The following is a 17,033-nucleotide window of genomic DNA, read 5'->3' as shown; positions in this document are numbered from 1 at the left end:
TCCCACATTTGAAATAACGTAATAACAAGAAGCGTTAAGTGAGTAAAGACCACGTGATCTCACGTGTTTCACTTCATCTTAAATCTGTTGAATTGGAATTATTTTTATTAATTTTCTATCATATTTCTTTTTTAAGATTATCGATATAAAATATAATGAAGTGATATTGTTTTTACTAAACCAAACTTATTTTACTGCATTGAATTTAATTTTATTGAACTAAATTTATTTTAGCTTTTGTGTGTATTTTATAGAATCAACTGGTCGAGATAGCAAAGAGGGTGAACTTCCCTTGTTATTCAATTTTTTTTTTTTGGTGCAAACGAGGGACTAGGCCGAAAGGAAAAATAAAAAAACTAAGGGGTACAAATCCCTTGTTATTCAATGTGATAATGGAACACATAACACGTATAATAGAATGTTCAATTTACATAACAGCAGATCTAGGAATCTACTACGGACTTGGTGAGTATTTCTATTTAAGAAAGTCTAGAGATATAATAAAATATTGTAAAGTACTTCCATTTAATAAAGTATTGCAATTAAATTTTAAAATTAAAAAAAAAATTCAAAAAAAAAAAAAAAAAAAAAAAAAACAAAACAAAGGTAAGGAGATGGTAAAGAGAGTGAGTATTATTTAGTACTCCGTACTTTGTTTATAGGTAAAGAGAAGGGCCTAAACGGACTAAAATCTCTCACAAGTCCACCTAGGAGGCTAGGAAGCTACGCCGTCGGAAATGGGAGGAAGAACAGGGGATTTATCACCTTAGTAAGTTAGAGGTTGGCGATTCATGTTCAGATAAAATATTGGTAAGCTGTCCAGGTTACCCCAAAAAAAAAAAAAAAAAAAAAAAAAAAAAAAAAAAAAAAAAAAAACAAAACAAAAACAGTAAACACGACATAATGTCAAAAACCATTCATATACTGCCATAAATTGCCACAAATATTAGCAGCAAAGGTGAAAAGTCGAAGCTATAACTATTTAATCCTAGAGAAGAATCATGCCCTTTTAACTAATAAGGGCATGGCAAACAAGACAAAAAAAATCTTCCATATACAGCTACATTAATGGTACATTATCTTCCTCAGAATTATATTTTCTGTAAGCCGCATTTAGGGCAATCAACTCTTGCAGTATCGCTATTACTATGTCTTCTACCACGATACAAATGGGAACCTCGGCATGCCACAATATCACCAACTGCATACTGATCCCAAAAATTTGAGATTTGCCAAATAGGATTTTATAAATGATCTGTAACAAAAAGGACAGACTTTGGCACATTTGACTGTATGCAGACTGCAGAGGTATGCTAATGACTTCAAGAAACAAATATGTTAGCTTATGCTTCATAAAATTTTGCTGAAGCAGAAGGGCAATGACTCAGATCTTAGCCACCGATCTAAACTTGATCTGTTTTGCTGCTCTCCTTAGTTTCACTAATCATATGACGTTCAGCTCGGTTAGATCCTAAATCTTCTGGATTTTCACCAAGTCTCTCCTGCAGAAGTGAAAAGATGATTATTTCCTTAGAAGCATATACGTACTAAAGATAGGCAGGGGAAAGTAAACAGATTTACATGGTTCCAAGTTATAATATTTTTATATGATGATTTCCAAAAGCCAACATCTAAAAATTATGGCATAGACAATGAAAGAGAACATGCACAAAGCCACATGACTGTCAAAACAGCACTTCAAACCTAAAAACATAGATTGACCAACCCGGCCTGCAAAAAAACCACAAATAGCACATAAACAAAGAGCTCAATCCAATCCCAGCTTAATTTAAGAAGAAATCTCAAAAGCCCACTTGAAAGTTGGTACATGAGAACACTTCAAACCCGGGGAAAAAGAATAAATAAAAAAAATTGACCTACCCCATTAACCTTTTCTTAGTGTCTTAACCACAACTGATACAATATCTTTAGTACTTTAGCTTGGGTACTTGTTACACGGGTAAGTGTTAAAGTGTGAAACTTGGCTAATTTGGAAATTTCCCATGATTTTGGCCCAAAATGAAGTGACTAAAACTCTAAATAACCAGACCCGTATTGCAGTGTCAAGGATATGATCAGATATCTGAGGTGAGATGAAAAAAATAACACATTAATATTAAGAGCATAACATGTCAGCTTTGCTTCAACAGAGAATTGGCATCTGTATAATGAACATTACATTCTACCCCCCCCCCCCCCCCAAAAAAAAAAAAAAAAAAAAAAAAGACTTCAGTAACATGATCTCTTGAAATTGAAGTCCGAAGTGGTATTGTTGTTCAAGTGGATAGTCTCCCTACTAGCCAAATACTAAATAAAATTATCTATTTGACACTAGGATAATACTTGGTGCAAGTAAACCTCACACTCAGAAATGAACAGGCTACAAATTTAACCTAATGAACCATGTCATTGTAATAGACTAATCTTGGAGGAGCAGTTTGGGAAGTCTAGTATTATCCAATTAATAGTCCTTAACTTTAGCAAAAATATATAGAGGGGGGAAAGGAGAGGGTAGGCATGAATTGGGTTATTGGAAATAGACAGTAGCAACCTCAAGTTGATGATAGAAGAGTTATAGGCTAAACTTACTACCTTTGTAAGCTTTCAGCCATTATCCATCAAATTATCAAGCCTTTATCTTTATCTATTCTTAGAATTCATACAATATTTACAATCAGAAAATCAGTCTATTACAGTCATACTTCCTCCGTTCTATTAATATTGCAACAAGGAGGAAATTACGCATCCCAAAACACATTTTATATGCTAAATATCTATAATTGTGTAAGAGTAAAAATTTAAAAAGTTCATATTGTGAAAGTATTTTATGAGACGAATCCAACAAGATCACACATGACTATATTTTGCTTAACGTATAAATCATATTATATGGTCAAACAAGGGTGATGAATAGTGCAAAAAGCCCATTGTTGCAATATTAATAAAACGGATGAAGTATAAAGGAGGTTCAAGAAGATGAACTAATATGCCTCAACAATGCTAGCAGCAAAAGAGGAAAAGAAAATAAACATGGAAAGTGATCTAAAAGTGTTCCCGCTTTTTAAGAAAGTTACTTGAAATTGAAACATGGGAAGACAGATACACGTTAGACAATTGATCACCTTGATAATACACATGCAAGAATGATGACAAAAAAGACACGATCTCTGTACTAAAAAAATATTATCAACTAATCACTAGGAAACATATGAGAGTGACATATCACCTTAAGTGCAGTATTTTCAGCCAGGAGCTGCTCATAATCACTCCTGATGCGATTAAGTTCTGATCTAAGATTAGCATTTTCTTCTTTCAATCCTTCAGCACGTTGGGCCAACTCATCACATTCAGCCTGAATTCCAATTTCAAGAAAAAGAAAAAAAAAAGGAACAATATTGTAAGATTTGAAACCGTTATATCCATCATGAAAGAAACTGGGCCATTTCACTATAAAAAAAATGATGAGCAATGCCCTTGCCTGCTTACGCAGTCTGGATCTACGAGCAGATTCCCTATTAGACTGCTTACGTCTCTGCCTCTTTAGTTCCCTCTCATCCTATAGGGGAAAAAAAACAATTCAGATAAGAAATCATGAGGTCAACGGTAGTTGATAAAATAAAGACACAACAAAAATACTAGTAACAGCCATTATAGCACCAGAATGGACAGTGATAAAAGAGACATGCAAGTTAGACATCATTAGATAAATAGCAGAACTCCAAGATACTTCAAACACCCATAGACAAGCAGGCATATAGTAGTTCAGCTTAAGTCATGGCATGACAGCATATGACAAATAACTATCCAATAACTTTTCAGACAAGCAAGTTAGTCATGGCATGACATACTATCCAATAAGACTTTAGAATATTAACTCTCAAAGTTTGAGTTGTATCTACCTATCTATATAAACAACAAGAAAAAGAAAAAACATACAAGCAACTAGGCAAGTTTCAAAGTAGCAGAAAATCAGATCACAATCTACACAATATATCAAACAAAATACAATCCCTGCAAATACTAAATAATATCATTCTCTAATTGTATGACATAACTGTGCACTGAGCAGGTTGTTTAAAAATGGATATTAAGGGCAAATCCCCATTGCTTACTTGGTATTATTAATTCAAATTCAATATAGGAGAACCTACAATCTTATACTTTTTCTAGAATATAATCTGTTTGGATTTTCTTTGCGCAAGTTAACAAGCCTCGGAGTTTTCCTGTGGCTAGCAAAATAATGCCAAGCCTCACTATAATTACCAAAGCAAAATGCAAGGGTAGCTAGTACAATTGTTGTTAGCCTTTAAAAATAGTATTCAAACTCTTGAACAAGCTGAAAGAGCAAGGAGACTAAGGAACACAGAACTGCTTTTGATGGCCAACTCTCTTAACTGCATAAATATACAGATTTTAGGATAAACAAGTCATACTAGGAACCCTTGCACATCTAAACATTGCCTACAATACATTATTTAACAGTGATAGTAAGTTAGTAGCAATTATCAGAACATGTATTGGCTAAGGGCTCGTTCGTCCAAAGTCGCTGGTTTGGAATTTTTGTTGTCGGTTTTCAAAATAATGATGATTCTTAAATTCGACTAATTTGTTTATCTTTTTTATGAAATATATATCATGACTTTCAAAATCAAAATACAAAAGGCTGAACCACAGTAATGCCGAACGGACCCTTAAAAAACAAAATATAACAGTAATACTAGCAAGCAATAACAATAACCTAAACCTGCAACCAAAGCTGTGACTGTAAGTTATCCCGTGATCCAGCTGGAACAATTCCTGTAGCAACTGGAGCTGAAGGAACCTTTCCTCGCATAGCCGAAACTGGAGAAGAAGCAGGAGCACCCCAATAATCCATTCCAATATTTAAATTCGTAGCAGGTCCTGGAACAGGCGCTGGAGCACCAGGTGCTGTCATTGGCACCATAGCCAATGCATGATTCACCATTGTATGAGGCGCATTTAATACACCATTCTGAGCAGCAACAGAAGAATTTCCACTTTGAGATGCATCAGCTGCAGAAACAGGCAAGAAAATAGAACTTTTTTTTTTAATAACAAAGAACTAGCATGCGTCAAACTAAAGAATCAAACTGTGGCTAGGTTTTACCTTCTTGAGCTTCTTGTCTTTCTCCAGATTCCTGTAAAAAGTAAAATAGCCTGGTCAGGAATAGTGATTGGAAAGACGCTAATGACAAAGAAAGAATTAAATACAAAGTTGTGGATTAATATTCTCATTTTTTTTCAACTCGCCTAACAGAATACGGAGATTTTTTCTTCTTGTATGTGATTGGTGTACAAAATGAAATATACGGCAGCTAAAAGTTAAAAAATGGGCCCAAAAACCAATTAAATCCTCAAATAAAGAAGCATCAACGATTCACACATAAAACTTGCAATACGTTTATGAATTAAGAAAAAACCTCATATGAGGAAACATAAATGACAATTACCAAGGTCAGCTTACCATGTTTGAATAATTCACAAAGGCTTAAAATGAAAAAGAAAGGCACACATATAGTCTCAGGTCATAGAAAAGGAAACAGAAAGCCTTAAATAGGTTTCCTAATACATGATACTTTATACCTATACAAGCAATAAACGAGTACCATCAAGAAGAAGACGTATGACCAGACAACAAAAGGAAAAAATATCAAAGAGGCCAATACAAAAACAGGCCACATTTGACCCCCCTATCACTGCATTAAAGCAAAATTCACCCATGAAGATACCAATATTCATTTGAATAATACAACCACATTACCCACTGACTTTGATGATCTGCATGAAGTGTGAAGTAATAAACACTGGATTCTATGCTACCTGGACATTCAATAGTGTCAAACATGGATACAGTGTTACAGTGTCTGGCCAGGATAAATCTAGGAGCACACCCATGTAAGACACAGATACACCAAATAATGTTAAGCATCCAAGCAATATAGCAGGTATCAACAAAGATAAAACAGCTTATTGGAAAAAATAAGACCATACAGTTTATTGGAAAAATGAGACCATGCAGCCCCACAAGACATAGCTATATGCCTATTTATATCTGGTCTTCAGGAAAAAAAGCAGAATCAAAAGGAAGTGTGAAGACGTATAATAAAAGTTACTACATAGTATTTATATGGGAAGGTAAAGCGGCACATTCAAAAGTATATACTCCCACAGTATTGCAAAAAATCTGTTTTCTAATAATTCTAAATCAATATATTGTCTGCACCATGCAAGATAGCTATCTATTTTAATTGTCAATAAAAGAACTTAAAGTGTGCATCTTGCATGGTAAGAAATATAAAGGATCTATTACATTTTGCGAATTTGCGTCACTTCCTTCACTTGAACCATCACTTGCACTCTCTGCACTGCAATTCCATACGCATTTATAGTTAGCTGAAGTCACTATTCATAAATTTCAGGCAGTGCTGTCATGCACAAAGTGATCAATACATGAATCAAAACAATGAAACAAATAGAAAGTTACCAGGAAATCTTATTAGTTAATGGCTATGGTTTTTAATTTTCTCAAACACTAAAAACCTCTGCAGCCGAAAAAAATGGAAGAAGAAGAATAAGATAGACAAGCCAAATGAGTGTAGCCTCTGATCTTTCAAGGAATTAAAGACAAACAATGAGAGCTGATAAAGGTTACTTCCAAGATACCATCACAGAAATAGGTAAAGAAGAAGGAGGAGAGGAAAATGCAGGAGAGGAAAAGGCAAAATGATTCGAAGAAATTTTTGAGGAAAGTTAAAGGGTGCCAAGGCTAGATGATCCATACCTTTTTGAACAGGCACCGTTACCAGCAGGGCCTGTTGATTTACCATCTCCATTATTTTTGCCTGTGATCATATTTAGACTGCCCAGGCTACCTTTTGATCTTTTGATTGGCAACTTCTCTTTACCCTCGGTGTGTTTACCATCCACTTCAGCACTTGCAGGAGTATTAACCTACAAAAGAAACATCCTTTTAATTCTTACCCAATCAAGACAAGAGCACTGTACATTGAGATAACATACTTGCAGCAAATAATAAAAAATGCTAAAAACTCACAGGGGCCTCAGCCACACCATTGGGGGACGGCATTGCAAATGGGCTAAAAGGATAAGAACCCTGGGGTACAAAACTAAGTTACATCCAAATACTTAAATGCCAAAACCATAAATGTAGATGTGGAGAGAAAAAAAACAAAAACCATAGTTACCGGCGGCATAGATGGGTGAGCATATAAGCCACCATGAGGATACATGGCCATATAAGGATGCGGTGGAGTACCATATGGAGGCATCATGTGCTACGAAAAGTGAATCGTACAAACAATATTAGAATCTCGGCTATAACCAGCATATAAGAAAGGAATTAAAACAATGAAATTCTCAGCCAATCAATATAATCTTTTACATATTTCAATACAGTTCTCAGCCAATCAATATAATCTTTTACATATATCAATACAGCTCAACCCCTGCCCCAGAGCATAAAAGAAAACAAGGAAAAAAAAAAAAAAAATTCTTTCATATGAAAGTAGACCTCCAACAAACAACAGCAATTGCAAAAGCAACATAAAAAAAAAAAAAAAGGTTTAGGCATGACAACAAAAACATATAAGACCCATCAGTCAAATATTGGAATTGATCGGAATACCTGTACACCCCACATGTAGGGGTGCGCTTGGGGACTAGATGCCAAGAAGCCAGGTGGTGGTGGGATAGGTGAGTACGCCTGTTTAACAACAATAATAAAACAACAGCTTCTTCAGCTAACAACGGCTTCTTCAGCTAACAACAATCAAGATTTAAAAAATAAAAAAATAAAAAAAATAAATAAAAATAAAAAAAAAAAAATAAAAAAATAAAACCTAGTGTTACTCAAAATCAGCATTCCACACCAAACCCATGTCACTCAAACTCAACGGCAAATGTTGGACAAGAATATGCGTTCAGGTGTCAAATTCAGAAATTTCATGGATATTCTACACATTTAATAATCCAAAACAAACAATGAAGTAACCATTTCCATGCCATAATTTCCAAGATCCGACACAGGAAAATGATTGAAATTTTATCCAACAAGACAAGGAATGTAGCAACATGATATCAGTACAGACATATGACAAAATTAGCAACAAGATGAGTTCAAAAATCGAGTTTCAGCATCTTTCGACTAGTCAAATTCTAAATTAAACAATTGAATACAAAAGGGGATAAAAAAGAGAGGCACATTCTATGATTCTATAACACACCTGAAACCCGGCCCACTCGGGATTCACAGCCGCGGTGCTCGTAGCCGAAGTCTGCTCCTATAACAACAAATCAACAGGACAATGCAATTGGGAAATTAAGTAAGGTCTGAAACAGCATTGTAAGCTTCACAACAACATCCCACATTACACACAAACATAAACCACCAACAAGATCCAAGAATTAACAGGAAAATCTTACTTGCGAGCTAACCGCAACCGGCGTTTTCGGCTCCTTGGCTGGTTTATCCGTTTCACTTTCACCCATGATTCACAATTATAATACCAAACTCCACAATTTCATTCTATAAACGCAAAATTAACCAAATTACTACCACAAATACAAAATTAAACTCAATTCTCAGAATAATTAACAGCACCAAATTAAGAAACTTACCCAAAAAATCAGCTGAACTCGTCGGAAGAATCAAACCAAACAAATCAACTCAGCTAGACAAAAAATAAATTTTAATGTAAAATCAAAAACACAGTTAGGTATAATTATGAATTGGGGAATTAATTCAATGTGAATTTTGTGTAGGAATATCGAATTGAGAGAATCAATAAGATCAAATGAAAAAAGGGGGAAAATTGATTGAATTAATTGAAATTAGGGCTCGTTTTCTGACAGAAATTGGGGGAGACGCAGACGGGGGTCAATCAAGTTTTTGTCGTTGTGGCAAGTCGTTATCGCGTAAATTTTTAGAGAGAGAAAATTTAACTCCTACTTCGGCCCATTTTCTATCAACCAAATGCCCATTAGGCTACTTTAAGCCCAAATCAAGGGCCTAGCCCAAACTAACCAAAAATCTTCATTTAATTCATCTTATTTTTGCTTGCTTCCGCGGTTTGATACAAAGTTACTGTAGTTATTCTGGTCTAATCAAATTTTTTTAATCTAATTTTCTGATTTGATCAAACTTTAAAATTTAGTCTTGTTAGAGTTGTAATAACGCGTGTTTTATTAACATGAAATTTTGATAAATTTTTTATTTACGAAATTCAGCAATAAAAAATTACACTAAAACAATAAACTATGTTTAGAATTTATTTTGTCTAGTTTAATGATTAGTAGTTAGGTGAAGGTGAAGGTGAAGGTGAAGGTGAAATAAACTTGGCTTGAAAATGAACTGAAATTACCTAAATTGAAACACATCTTTACAACAATGTTTTTGCTATCATGACATGTTTCTATCGGTAATTTGTTATCCCTCGGTATGAGATTAAGAGATTCCATATTAATCCATTTTTAAGTAAGGGGCGTTTGGTTCGGATAATGGGAACGAAATGAAAATGAAACCAATAAGAGGAAGGAAAGGAATTATTTAATTATTACCTACGAAGTATTCATTTGTTTGGTTTAACCATGGAAAGAATTTACCGTAGTTAAATTTTACTTCTTTTATTTGTGTTTGAGGATCTTAATTCTTAAGAGTATTTCTTACCCTAAGTTTCTAAAAAGGTAACAAATAAGAGTAACCTAACCAAATACTCGATAACACTATCAGTTTTATCGATTCATTTCCAATCTAAAGAATACACTAACCAAACATGCTCTAAAACTACAATTTAACGAACCAAACGACCCCTTAAAAGGAAGGCTTGAAAGAGGGGGACACACAGGAGGGCGGGAATTGGGAGGCAATATTGGTATTGCAGCCGCTATCTAAACTGCAAATGGAGAGCAACAATGGCGGAGGAAGTGCGAAAATCATAGGAAGCTCTGGAACTATCATTCTCTCTCCTCCTCAACAACAACTACCAACAGTAGATGTTCATCAACTTCCATGTTGCATCAAATCCAATGGTCCTTCCGATGTCTCTGATTATTTCAAACCCAAATCTTCCGGTAATTTTCTATTTTTCCCCAATTTTTTTTTTCTTTTTAAAATTTGGACTATCCTTGTTGTTTTCACTTAGTTTAATTTTAATTTTAATTTCTAAATAATGGGGTATTGTTGAATTTTGTAGGGGTTGAAGTTGATGGTGGTTTAGAATTGAAAGAAGCATTTTATAGGGGCAGGAATTTGCAAGGGGTTACTATTCCTCTTTCTGAGGGTTATTCTGGTATTTTCTCGCTCTTCTTTTGCTGAAATCTTTCAATTGTAATTGTTGATTCAGTAATTTGAAGATATTTGATGATAGTAATGTTAAAAGTATAGTCTTTTTGATAAATTTGTGGCTTACTGGTATGTATGTTTTATGTAATGTAAGGTGGTCAAAACCTGCATTGGCTGCATATAGTTGAAATGAGATAGTTCAATTTAGACCGTTTTCAATGTATAATTTAAATTGGGGGCATATTTTATGCTATGTACTATGATATGACTCGAGTTCCGGGAGTTCTCATGCTTCGTTGTCGAAGTCTTTGGCTATTTTATATTACATCATTTTATGGGTGGGGAAAGTTGTTATTGTAGTTGAGGACATATCCTAAGTGGTTCAATTTAGAATAAGTTTTTGTGGCATAAAAGTTGAGTAGCCGGTGTATATGTTCTGGTTGTGCTCGGTATCTTTGATATATTGACAAGCATTCCATCAATGATAATCTTACATGTATTAATCTATGTAATTTCCCATGGTGGAAGTAAGACTAATATTATACGTAGTAAATGATTTAGAGTGCTTGATTAGAACTGATATCCATTGCCTTATTTGGTATGTTAAAGTGAGGATAATTTATTATGGGTTTTGCTCGTAGAGGAGTTACTACTGTAGAGTATTTTTATTTGATGATATATGTTATATGATTGATCTTCAGGCTTTATAATAGGAAAGAAGAACTCTAATAAAGATAAGACTAAGAAAACAGCAGGAACAGGGAAAGCTTCCGAAATTTCTTCCAACAGCAGTGAAAACCATTGGGAGACGCTAGCTAAATGTGGAAATATGACATTTTGGAACCATGATAGTCTTCCTTCCCAAGATGATGCCTCAAGGCGTGTGTTTCATTGTTTTGCTGTTGCTCAGGCGGTAAGTTCATTGTTTGACAACTATCTTTCTAGATTAAGCTTCTCACATTGTAAGATGCTTGTATTTGCCTTCTGTGTTGAAGTAATTTTACATAAAAGTATTTCTTTGTTGAAATTTTCAGCTCTACTTAAGGTAAGGAACAACATTAAGTGTGTGGCTTGTAAGCAATTCGATAACAATTCTAAGAGCAGATACACTGTTTTTCACTTTTTGGCAGTCTGAGGTTATATGGTGATAGCTGTGCTTAGACTAGTGAGACCTAAGATTTCCTCGTGCTAAGAAGAATGCTGTAATTTCAACGGCAGTACACTTGATAGAAGCTATCGAATGAAACTTTTTGAGTGACATGACAGTATCTTTTATTTGTGAGGAAGTTGCTTTTGTGCTGCAGAGGAATGGTGTCAAATGCTAGAACCAGTTATTAAACTTACCACCAGTACCACTTGTCTGATTTACATGTTTACATGACTGTTTGCTTCAATTGTTCTATTGGTTGATCTTTGCTGCTATCTCTTGTGGTCTTAAACATTAAGGCTTCTCAATTTATGATTTAGTAGTAAATATTTGTCCACTAATTACTTCAACTCTTTGATCTTCACACATGGTTCCAATTCATCTCCTTGCAGCTGCATGAGCCAGTGAGCGCTGAAGAACTGACTTAATCTGCATCTGTTACTGGCTCTGAAATCATGATACAGTAGAAGAGAAGCAAAGCAATGTGCAATTTGGTCTGCAACTTTCCTTACAAAGATCAAGTTCCTGAATCTCTGAAGAATTTTCTGATACATAGAAAATATTTTCCATGTATCATCTTGGCAAATCGTTATATTTGGGAGGCTTCACAATTTAACATTGTACTCATATGTATCTTAGCTCTTGCTAACTCTTACATTAGGCTGATTTCTTCTTGTAATCTTGCTGAATGTTATGCAAGCAGACTTCTTCACTTGTTTATCTTGTGGTGGAATGCAATGTGAAATATAAGCGAGAGATTTTGTACAAGATATGCCCAAAACAGGTGTATTTGCCCCCCCACCCACCCTCCTTTTTTCAAGTTAGTAATACGATATGCCCATGCTTCTAGCTTGGAGGAGGTTAAGCTTACTTCGCTTGATTCTGAGCAGGACTTCTGATATTAACAAAACTGCTATTATGTTATATACATAGCTGCAAGCAGTGATCATCTTCTTTGGTGGGTTAAGAACTCTGTGCATCTTCCTCTTTATTTTTGTTAATGGTCTCCCAATTTTCTTGTTTATTTCTCAAAATTAAGTGCCAATCCCATTTTTTTAATGCATCACCCTCCTCAATATGCCTTCATATTTTGGTCAAAACCAAACCACTATGCTGATCTCACATTCTCACACTTATCATACATAACAAGTGATTGAACTCTTTAATTTATTATTGAGATCAAAACAAAAATTGTAAGGTTGGTGTAGTGTCAAGGGCTTTCAAAACAAATACTCAAGATATAAGATTGAATCTCGTTTACATCATTGCATTTCCATATGAGATTGAATTAATCTCATTTACAAAATGCAAAAGTTGTAAGCGTGGAGTATTAATATATTAGTGGATGTCAAATTGTTAACTATAAGTAGTTTATTTGTTAAAATTTTAAAATGAAACTCAAGATATGAGATTGAATCTCGTTTACATCATTGCATTTGCAACTCTCTTTACGCCAATACAATACAAATGTATTACAAATTCATACATAACTATTTTTTTATACAATATTTATTTTTGTCATTATTACTCAGTGACAATTGTCAAGGAGAAAATTAAAATTTGATTGAGATTGGGATTGGGATTGAGATGAGAATATGAGATTGCTGGTTTTCTTTCTTCCCAAAAATTAAAATTAAAAAATAAAAAATAAAAAATTGCCGGTTCTTCTTTGAGTTCTTTCACGTAAAATAAACAAAATTTTCTACCTCTAAGAAAAACAAGAAAACCCTCCATAAACCACCTTAATTTCCTCAAAAATTCATTATTCTTCTAATCTTCTTCAATCAGCAGCAGCAGCAACAAGGTGAAGTTCGAAATCCCCCACTAATTTCTCTTTAGATTGATTAGCAAGAAATATTTTTTCCCGTCCATTTTTCAATCATATAATAATTATATTTATGTCTATATTATAAAGTTATCAAATTGAATTGAATTGAATTGTGGGCAGGTTAGAATTTGAGCAAATTAAGCAAGATGGTAAGTGGGTTGATAAATGCAAATCCTACGGTTTACGAAAAGTCAGAACGTCGGGTTCGCAACCAACCATCTGATGCCGGAGATGAGTATGCGGTTGAACCTATTGATGAGCTTGAGATTTTTGATATCCTTTTATTAATTTTTTGTTGGGAAATTTAAAGTTTTGAACTTGGAATTAAATTTGCCCAATATGCTAGATTAGGTTAAAATCATGGGGTTTTAGTTGATTTTATAATTTCTTAGGTTTTAAATTGAGGTGGGTTATTGCCAATTATAGTCTTGAGCACTTTGAGTTTGTTGATTTTGCTGTTGAGATTACTAGTTTAATTGTATACTTGTTTTTTTGTTCATGATTGCTATATTGGTGTCAAAATCGAGGGTTTCGTTGATTCAATAATTTTGAGTTATATAAGTAAGCGGTTTATATATTGCTATATATGATTATATGTATAGTTTAGTACTTTGTAAATCTACGCAAATTAGTGTATTTGGGTCCATTGTCTAGGCGTTGATCTAATACGCAAATCTAAAGGATTGACAAGATGGCAATGATTCAAGTCATTTTTGTTTAACTTAACTGTTCCTTTACATCATATTAGAGATATAAAAGATCCAGAGCATCCATATTCACTAGAAGAGCTTAAAGTATTAACAGAAGAATCTGTTGAAATTGATGATAAACGTAGTCATGTTCGGTAAGGATTAATACATGTTATTTATACTTAACTTCTGCTTGAGTTGTCTTTCTTTATTTTTTCAAGTAGATGATTTGGCTCTATATTTATCTTATTTTTGCAGAGTAACATTCACACCAACAGTTGAACATTGTAGTATGGCAACAGTTATTGGTCTCTGCTTGAGGGTGAAACTTATGCGCAGTTTGCCTTCCCGTTACAAGGTATGAGCATTTGCATGAGCCAATTATTATTTCTGGCATTTGTGGTCATTTTTCTTAGGTGCTTCTTGATCAAGCCTGTCTTATCGGAGAAACTTTTATTTTATATGATTTTGTATAAGATTTATAGGGAACTGCAATATGAATGGTATGTTAGTTATTTTTTAGCACACTAGTAAGAAAATCATGTATATGAATTTGAATATGTTAACAAGGGTTTGAACAAATTACATGGTATGAGGTTGGGGGTGCAAAAACACAGATTGAAAATAGGAAAATCCAGGGTCTGTGCTGGTAAGGATTGAAACAGGAGTAAGTCAATTCAATAAATCTCATCATGCAATGGCGCAATACTACACAATATGTGATCCAATTTGAGGCATGGCATATGCTCCAACTCTTTGTAACTTGAAAGTTGAAACATAATAACAATATTACTATAAAAGCACACCCAATCAAGATCTGACTGAAATGTGCTTATCAAATTACATATCACTCTTTGTACTTTTTTCTCATCTCATTACTATCTAAGCAATTGTGGCTTCTTGGATGATGAGTTTTATTTCTTCGACCTTAATCCTCAAATCACACACCCTAATCATAGGTTTGTAGTTATCAAGTATTGTTTGATATATCTGAAACTTTAATGAATTTTAGATTGTCAGTTGTATAGGATACAATTGGTTTTCACATGTTTTGTGTAGAATTCAACTACTAGAATCATGTATTATAAACTTAATCAACCAAGGAAGTTCTAGTAGAGTTTTAGGTTGTGACAGAACTCTCATTCTAATATTTAGAGTTCTTAGCTAGTGGGATCTGAGTAGACCACCATAGGATCAGAGTCTTATCTGTACAGCGTTATAATATAATCACATACGCTCAATTTAGCTTCCCTTACTCCAAGGGCATGGCAAAGATCTGTGAGGTTGTGACACCTGACACCTGCTAGTTAGAAGTAGAAGAAGGGCTAATTAAGAAGCAAAGTAATTGGTCTGGTGGCTATAAGTTTGACTTGATGGAATCTTGTTTCCGCTGAATTAGGGAGGAGTTGTTTACCACCTGTGTTTGACATTGTAATCATGCTTGTGAGTTGGAAAAAGGTCCTTAGGGCTGAAATTTCTATTTTCCTTTTAATGAACCGTAGATTTGAAGAACACCAATGTATTATGTTTCTCTAGTATTATTTCCAGAGTTAGTGAGAGGTAATTCTTTGTGATTATGATTTTGTGAGAATGTGGTTCAAGAGGTTCAAGGACAGGTGTAATTTTGTAAACATATAATAATCTGCTGTGATGATTGAACTAAATTTATCCAATATACAGAAGGATTTGGTTTCATTAGGATGAATGCGAGGAGATCTAAACCACATTGGATTGTGTGCTTACTTTCTATAGGATTTAGTGTTGTCAGCTTACTTTGATGAAAAATGCATGAATAAAATAAAATGCTCGGTTGGCAAAGTGGACATTTTGATTAGTGTCTTATATTTTTAGTTGGCATCATAGTTGTTTATGATTTGGTATACCCCCTCCCCTCTCCCAGGAATACCTGTGGACTGTAATATCAATATATCATAGATAGCCTACTTTAGGACCTTTTGCTGAAATTTGATGGCATGCATAGGAAATAAAGATGAGGTGTTTGTTGGTCTTCTGAATGTTATCAGCTCTACTTATAGATGTATACCTACATATATAATTAGGTGGTCAATTCAAACTGGTGGAGAAAAAACAATGAACCCTTTTTCCATGTGCTGGATAGTATCAAATTAAAGGGTTGGTTAGGGCATGCGATCTCTAATAGTATCAAGTTCGAACTCCAAACTCTAATGAAGGCTTAGATTTTCCTCTGTTGTTTTAAAATATTCATGATCACGTATTATTATCACTTCGCAGTTTTTTCTTTTTGTCGTTTGAAGGAGATATAATATCCTTTTGTTGATGTATTATTTTATTTTTCGTCGTTTGTGAGGGTAATGAGGTCAGATTGTTCTTGATTCACCTTAAACTATATTTGTCTTTTTTGGTGAAATTGCATCTCCTGTTGGTCATTTATATATTTGGCTTATGTCAATTGCCAGGTGGACATTAGAGTGGCTCCAGGAACCCATGCCACTGAAGCTGCAGGTATGTACTGTATGTCTGAATTAGAGATTGGTGATTTTGTTACCAACATAAATATTTTGGATTTGGGGGTATGTTTGAATGCCCTTTCATGATAGCCTGATGATAGATGGAAAAATGCAGAGCCACCGCACTTCCTCACAGATTTTAGTATCTTTGGGTAGTTGGGTTGCTTGCAACTCTGTATTACTGTAACACTATTGCTTCTGTTTGTGCAGTTAATAAACAGCTGAATGACAAGGAGCGTGTAGCAGCAGCTTTGGAAAATCCAAATCTCGTAGATATGGTTGACGAGTGTCTAGCTCCATCATACTCCTGAAGCCATTTTGTGTACTACTGTGGAATGTTTTGCCTTGTACTAGTTGTAAATGTCTCCAAAATTTTGATTTTTTTGGTAGTTTCCTTCTAGAGTTGCCTAGTACTTGTATTTGTTTTACTGAGACTGCTCTGCTCATTATGGCTTTTGAGCCTTCCATTTGTGCTACAATCAAATCTATTTTATTATTTGAAATAACTATTATCTGAAGTGACATGTACCATGATGATATTCTTTTAGAATTCACAAAA

The 17,033-nt window shown here is 34.2% G+C and overlaps 3 protein-coding genes across 3 annotated transcripts; 2 read left to right on the top strand and 1 right to left on the bottom strand.

Moving 5' to 3' along the window:
* Positions 1-901: 901 nt before the first annotated feature.
* LOC145597925 (bZIP transcription factor 16-like) lies at positions 902-8,938 on the bottom strand. The gene is made up of 13 exons (XM_081654197.1): positions 8,659-8,938; positions 8,464-8,566; positions 8,265-8,321; positions 7,667-7,744; positions 7,227-7,316; positions 7,076-7,135; positions 6,803-6,972; positions 6,332-6,386; positions 5,129-5,159; positions 4,745-5,034; positions 3,479-3,556; positions 3,227-3,352; positions 902-1,502 (listed from the first exon to the last, which is right to left on the bottom strand). Exons 2-13 carry the CDS (start codon positions 8,527-8,529, stop codon positions 1,404-1,406), a joined length of 1,200 nt encoding a protein of 399 aa, XP_081510323.1. The 5' UTR covers positions 8,530-8,566; positions 8,659-8,938; the 3' UTR covers positions 902-1,403.
* A 930-nt stretch (positions 8,939-9,868) lies between these two features.
* Positions 9,869-12,180, top strand: LOC145599196 (uncharacterized). The gene is made up of 4 exons (XM_081655602.1): positions 9,869-10,110; positions 10,233-10,328; positions 11,023-11,234; positions 11,861-12,180. The coding sequence occupies exons 1-4, from the start codon at positions 9,939-9,941 to the stop codon at positions 11,894-11,896; spliced, it is 516 nt and encodes a 171-aa protein (XP_081511728.1). The 5' UTR covers positions 9,869-9,938; the 3' UTR covers positions 11,897-12,180.
* A 941-nt stretch (positions 12,181-13,121) lies between these two features.
* Positions 13,122-16,992, top strand: LOC145597431 (protein AE7-like). The gene is made up of 6 exons (XM_081653595.1): positions 13,122-13,272; positions 13,417-13,571; positions 14,037-14,140; positions 14,244-14,343; positions 16,424-16,469; positions 16,685-16,992. Exons 2-6 carry the CDS (start codon positions 13,443-13,445, stop codon positions 16,783-16,785), a joined length of 480 nt encoding a protein of 159 aa, XP_081509721.1. The 5' UTR covers positions 13,122-13,272; positions 13,417-13,442; the 3' UTR covers positions 16,786-16,992.
* The last annotated feature ends 41 nt before the right edge of the window (positions 16,993-17,033 follow it).

Source organism: Chenopodium album, chromosome 20 (assembly GCF_948465745.1).
Source record: "Chenopodium album chromosome 20, dcCheAlbu1.1, whole genome shotgun sequence".
NCBI classification, from domain to species: Eukaryota; Viridiplantae; Streptophyta; class Magnoliopsida; order Caryophyllales; family Amaranthaceae; genus Chenopodium; species Chenopodium album.
Note: the sequence above shows the minus strand (reverse complement) of the source record. Positions and strands in the feature narration are given on the sequence as shown.

Excerpts from the sequence above, each read along its gene's own strand:
- LOC145597925 (XM_081654197.1), bottom strand. The coding sequence starts at position 8,529 with ATGGGTGAAAGTGAAACGGATAAACCAGCCAAGGAGCCGAAAACGCCG. Across the intron at positions 5,160-6,331 it reads GTGACGCAAATTCGCAAAAT|GAATCTGGAGAAAGACAAGA; the intron begins GTAATAGATCCT and ends TACTTTTTACAG. Across the intron at positions 3,353-3,478 it reads GATCCAGACTGCGTAAGCAG|GCTGAATGTGATGAGTTGGC; the intron begins GCAAGGGCATTG and ends ATTGGAATTCAG.
- LOC145599196 (XM_081655602.1), top strand. The coding sequence starts at position 9,939 with ATGGAGAGCAACAATGGCGGAGGAAGTGCGAAAATCATAGGAAGCTCT. Across the intron at positions 10,111-10,232 it reads TTTCAAACCCAAATCTTCCG|GGGTTGAAGTTGATGGTGGT; the intron begins GTAATTTTCTAT and ends TGAATTTTGTAG. Across the intron at positions 11,235-11,860 it reads GTTTTGCTGTTGCTCAGGCG|CTGCATGAGCCAGTGAGCGC; the intron begins GTAAGTTCATTG and ends ATCTCCTTGCAG.
- LOC145597431 (XM_081653595.1), top strand. The coding sequence starts at position 13,443 with ATGGTAAGTGGGTTGATAAATGCAAATCCTACGGTTTACGAAAAGTCA. Across the intron at positions 13,572-14,036 it reads ATGAGCTTGAGATTTTTGAT|CATATTAGAGATATAAAAGA; the intron begins ATCCTTTTATTA and ends GTTCCTTTACAT. Across the intron at positions 14,344-16,423 it reads GTTTGCCTTCCCGTTACAAG|GTGGACATTAGAGTGGCTCC; the intron begins GTATGAGCATTT and ends GTCAATTGCCAG.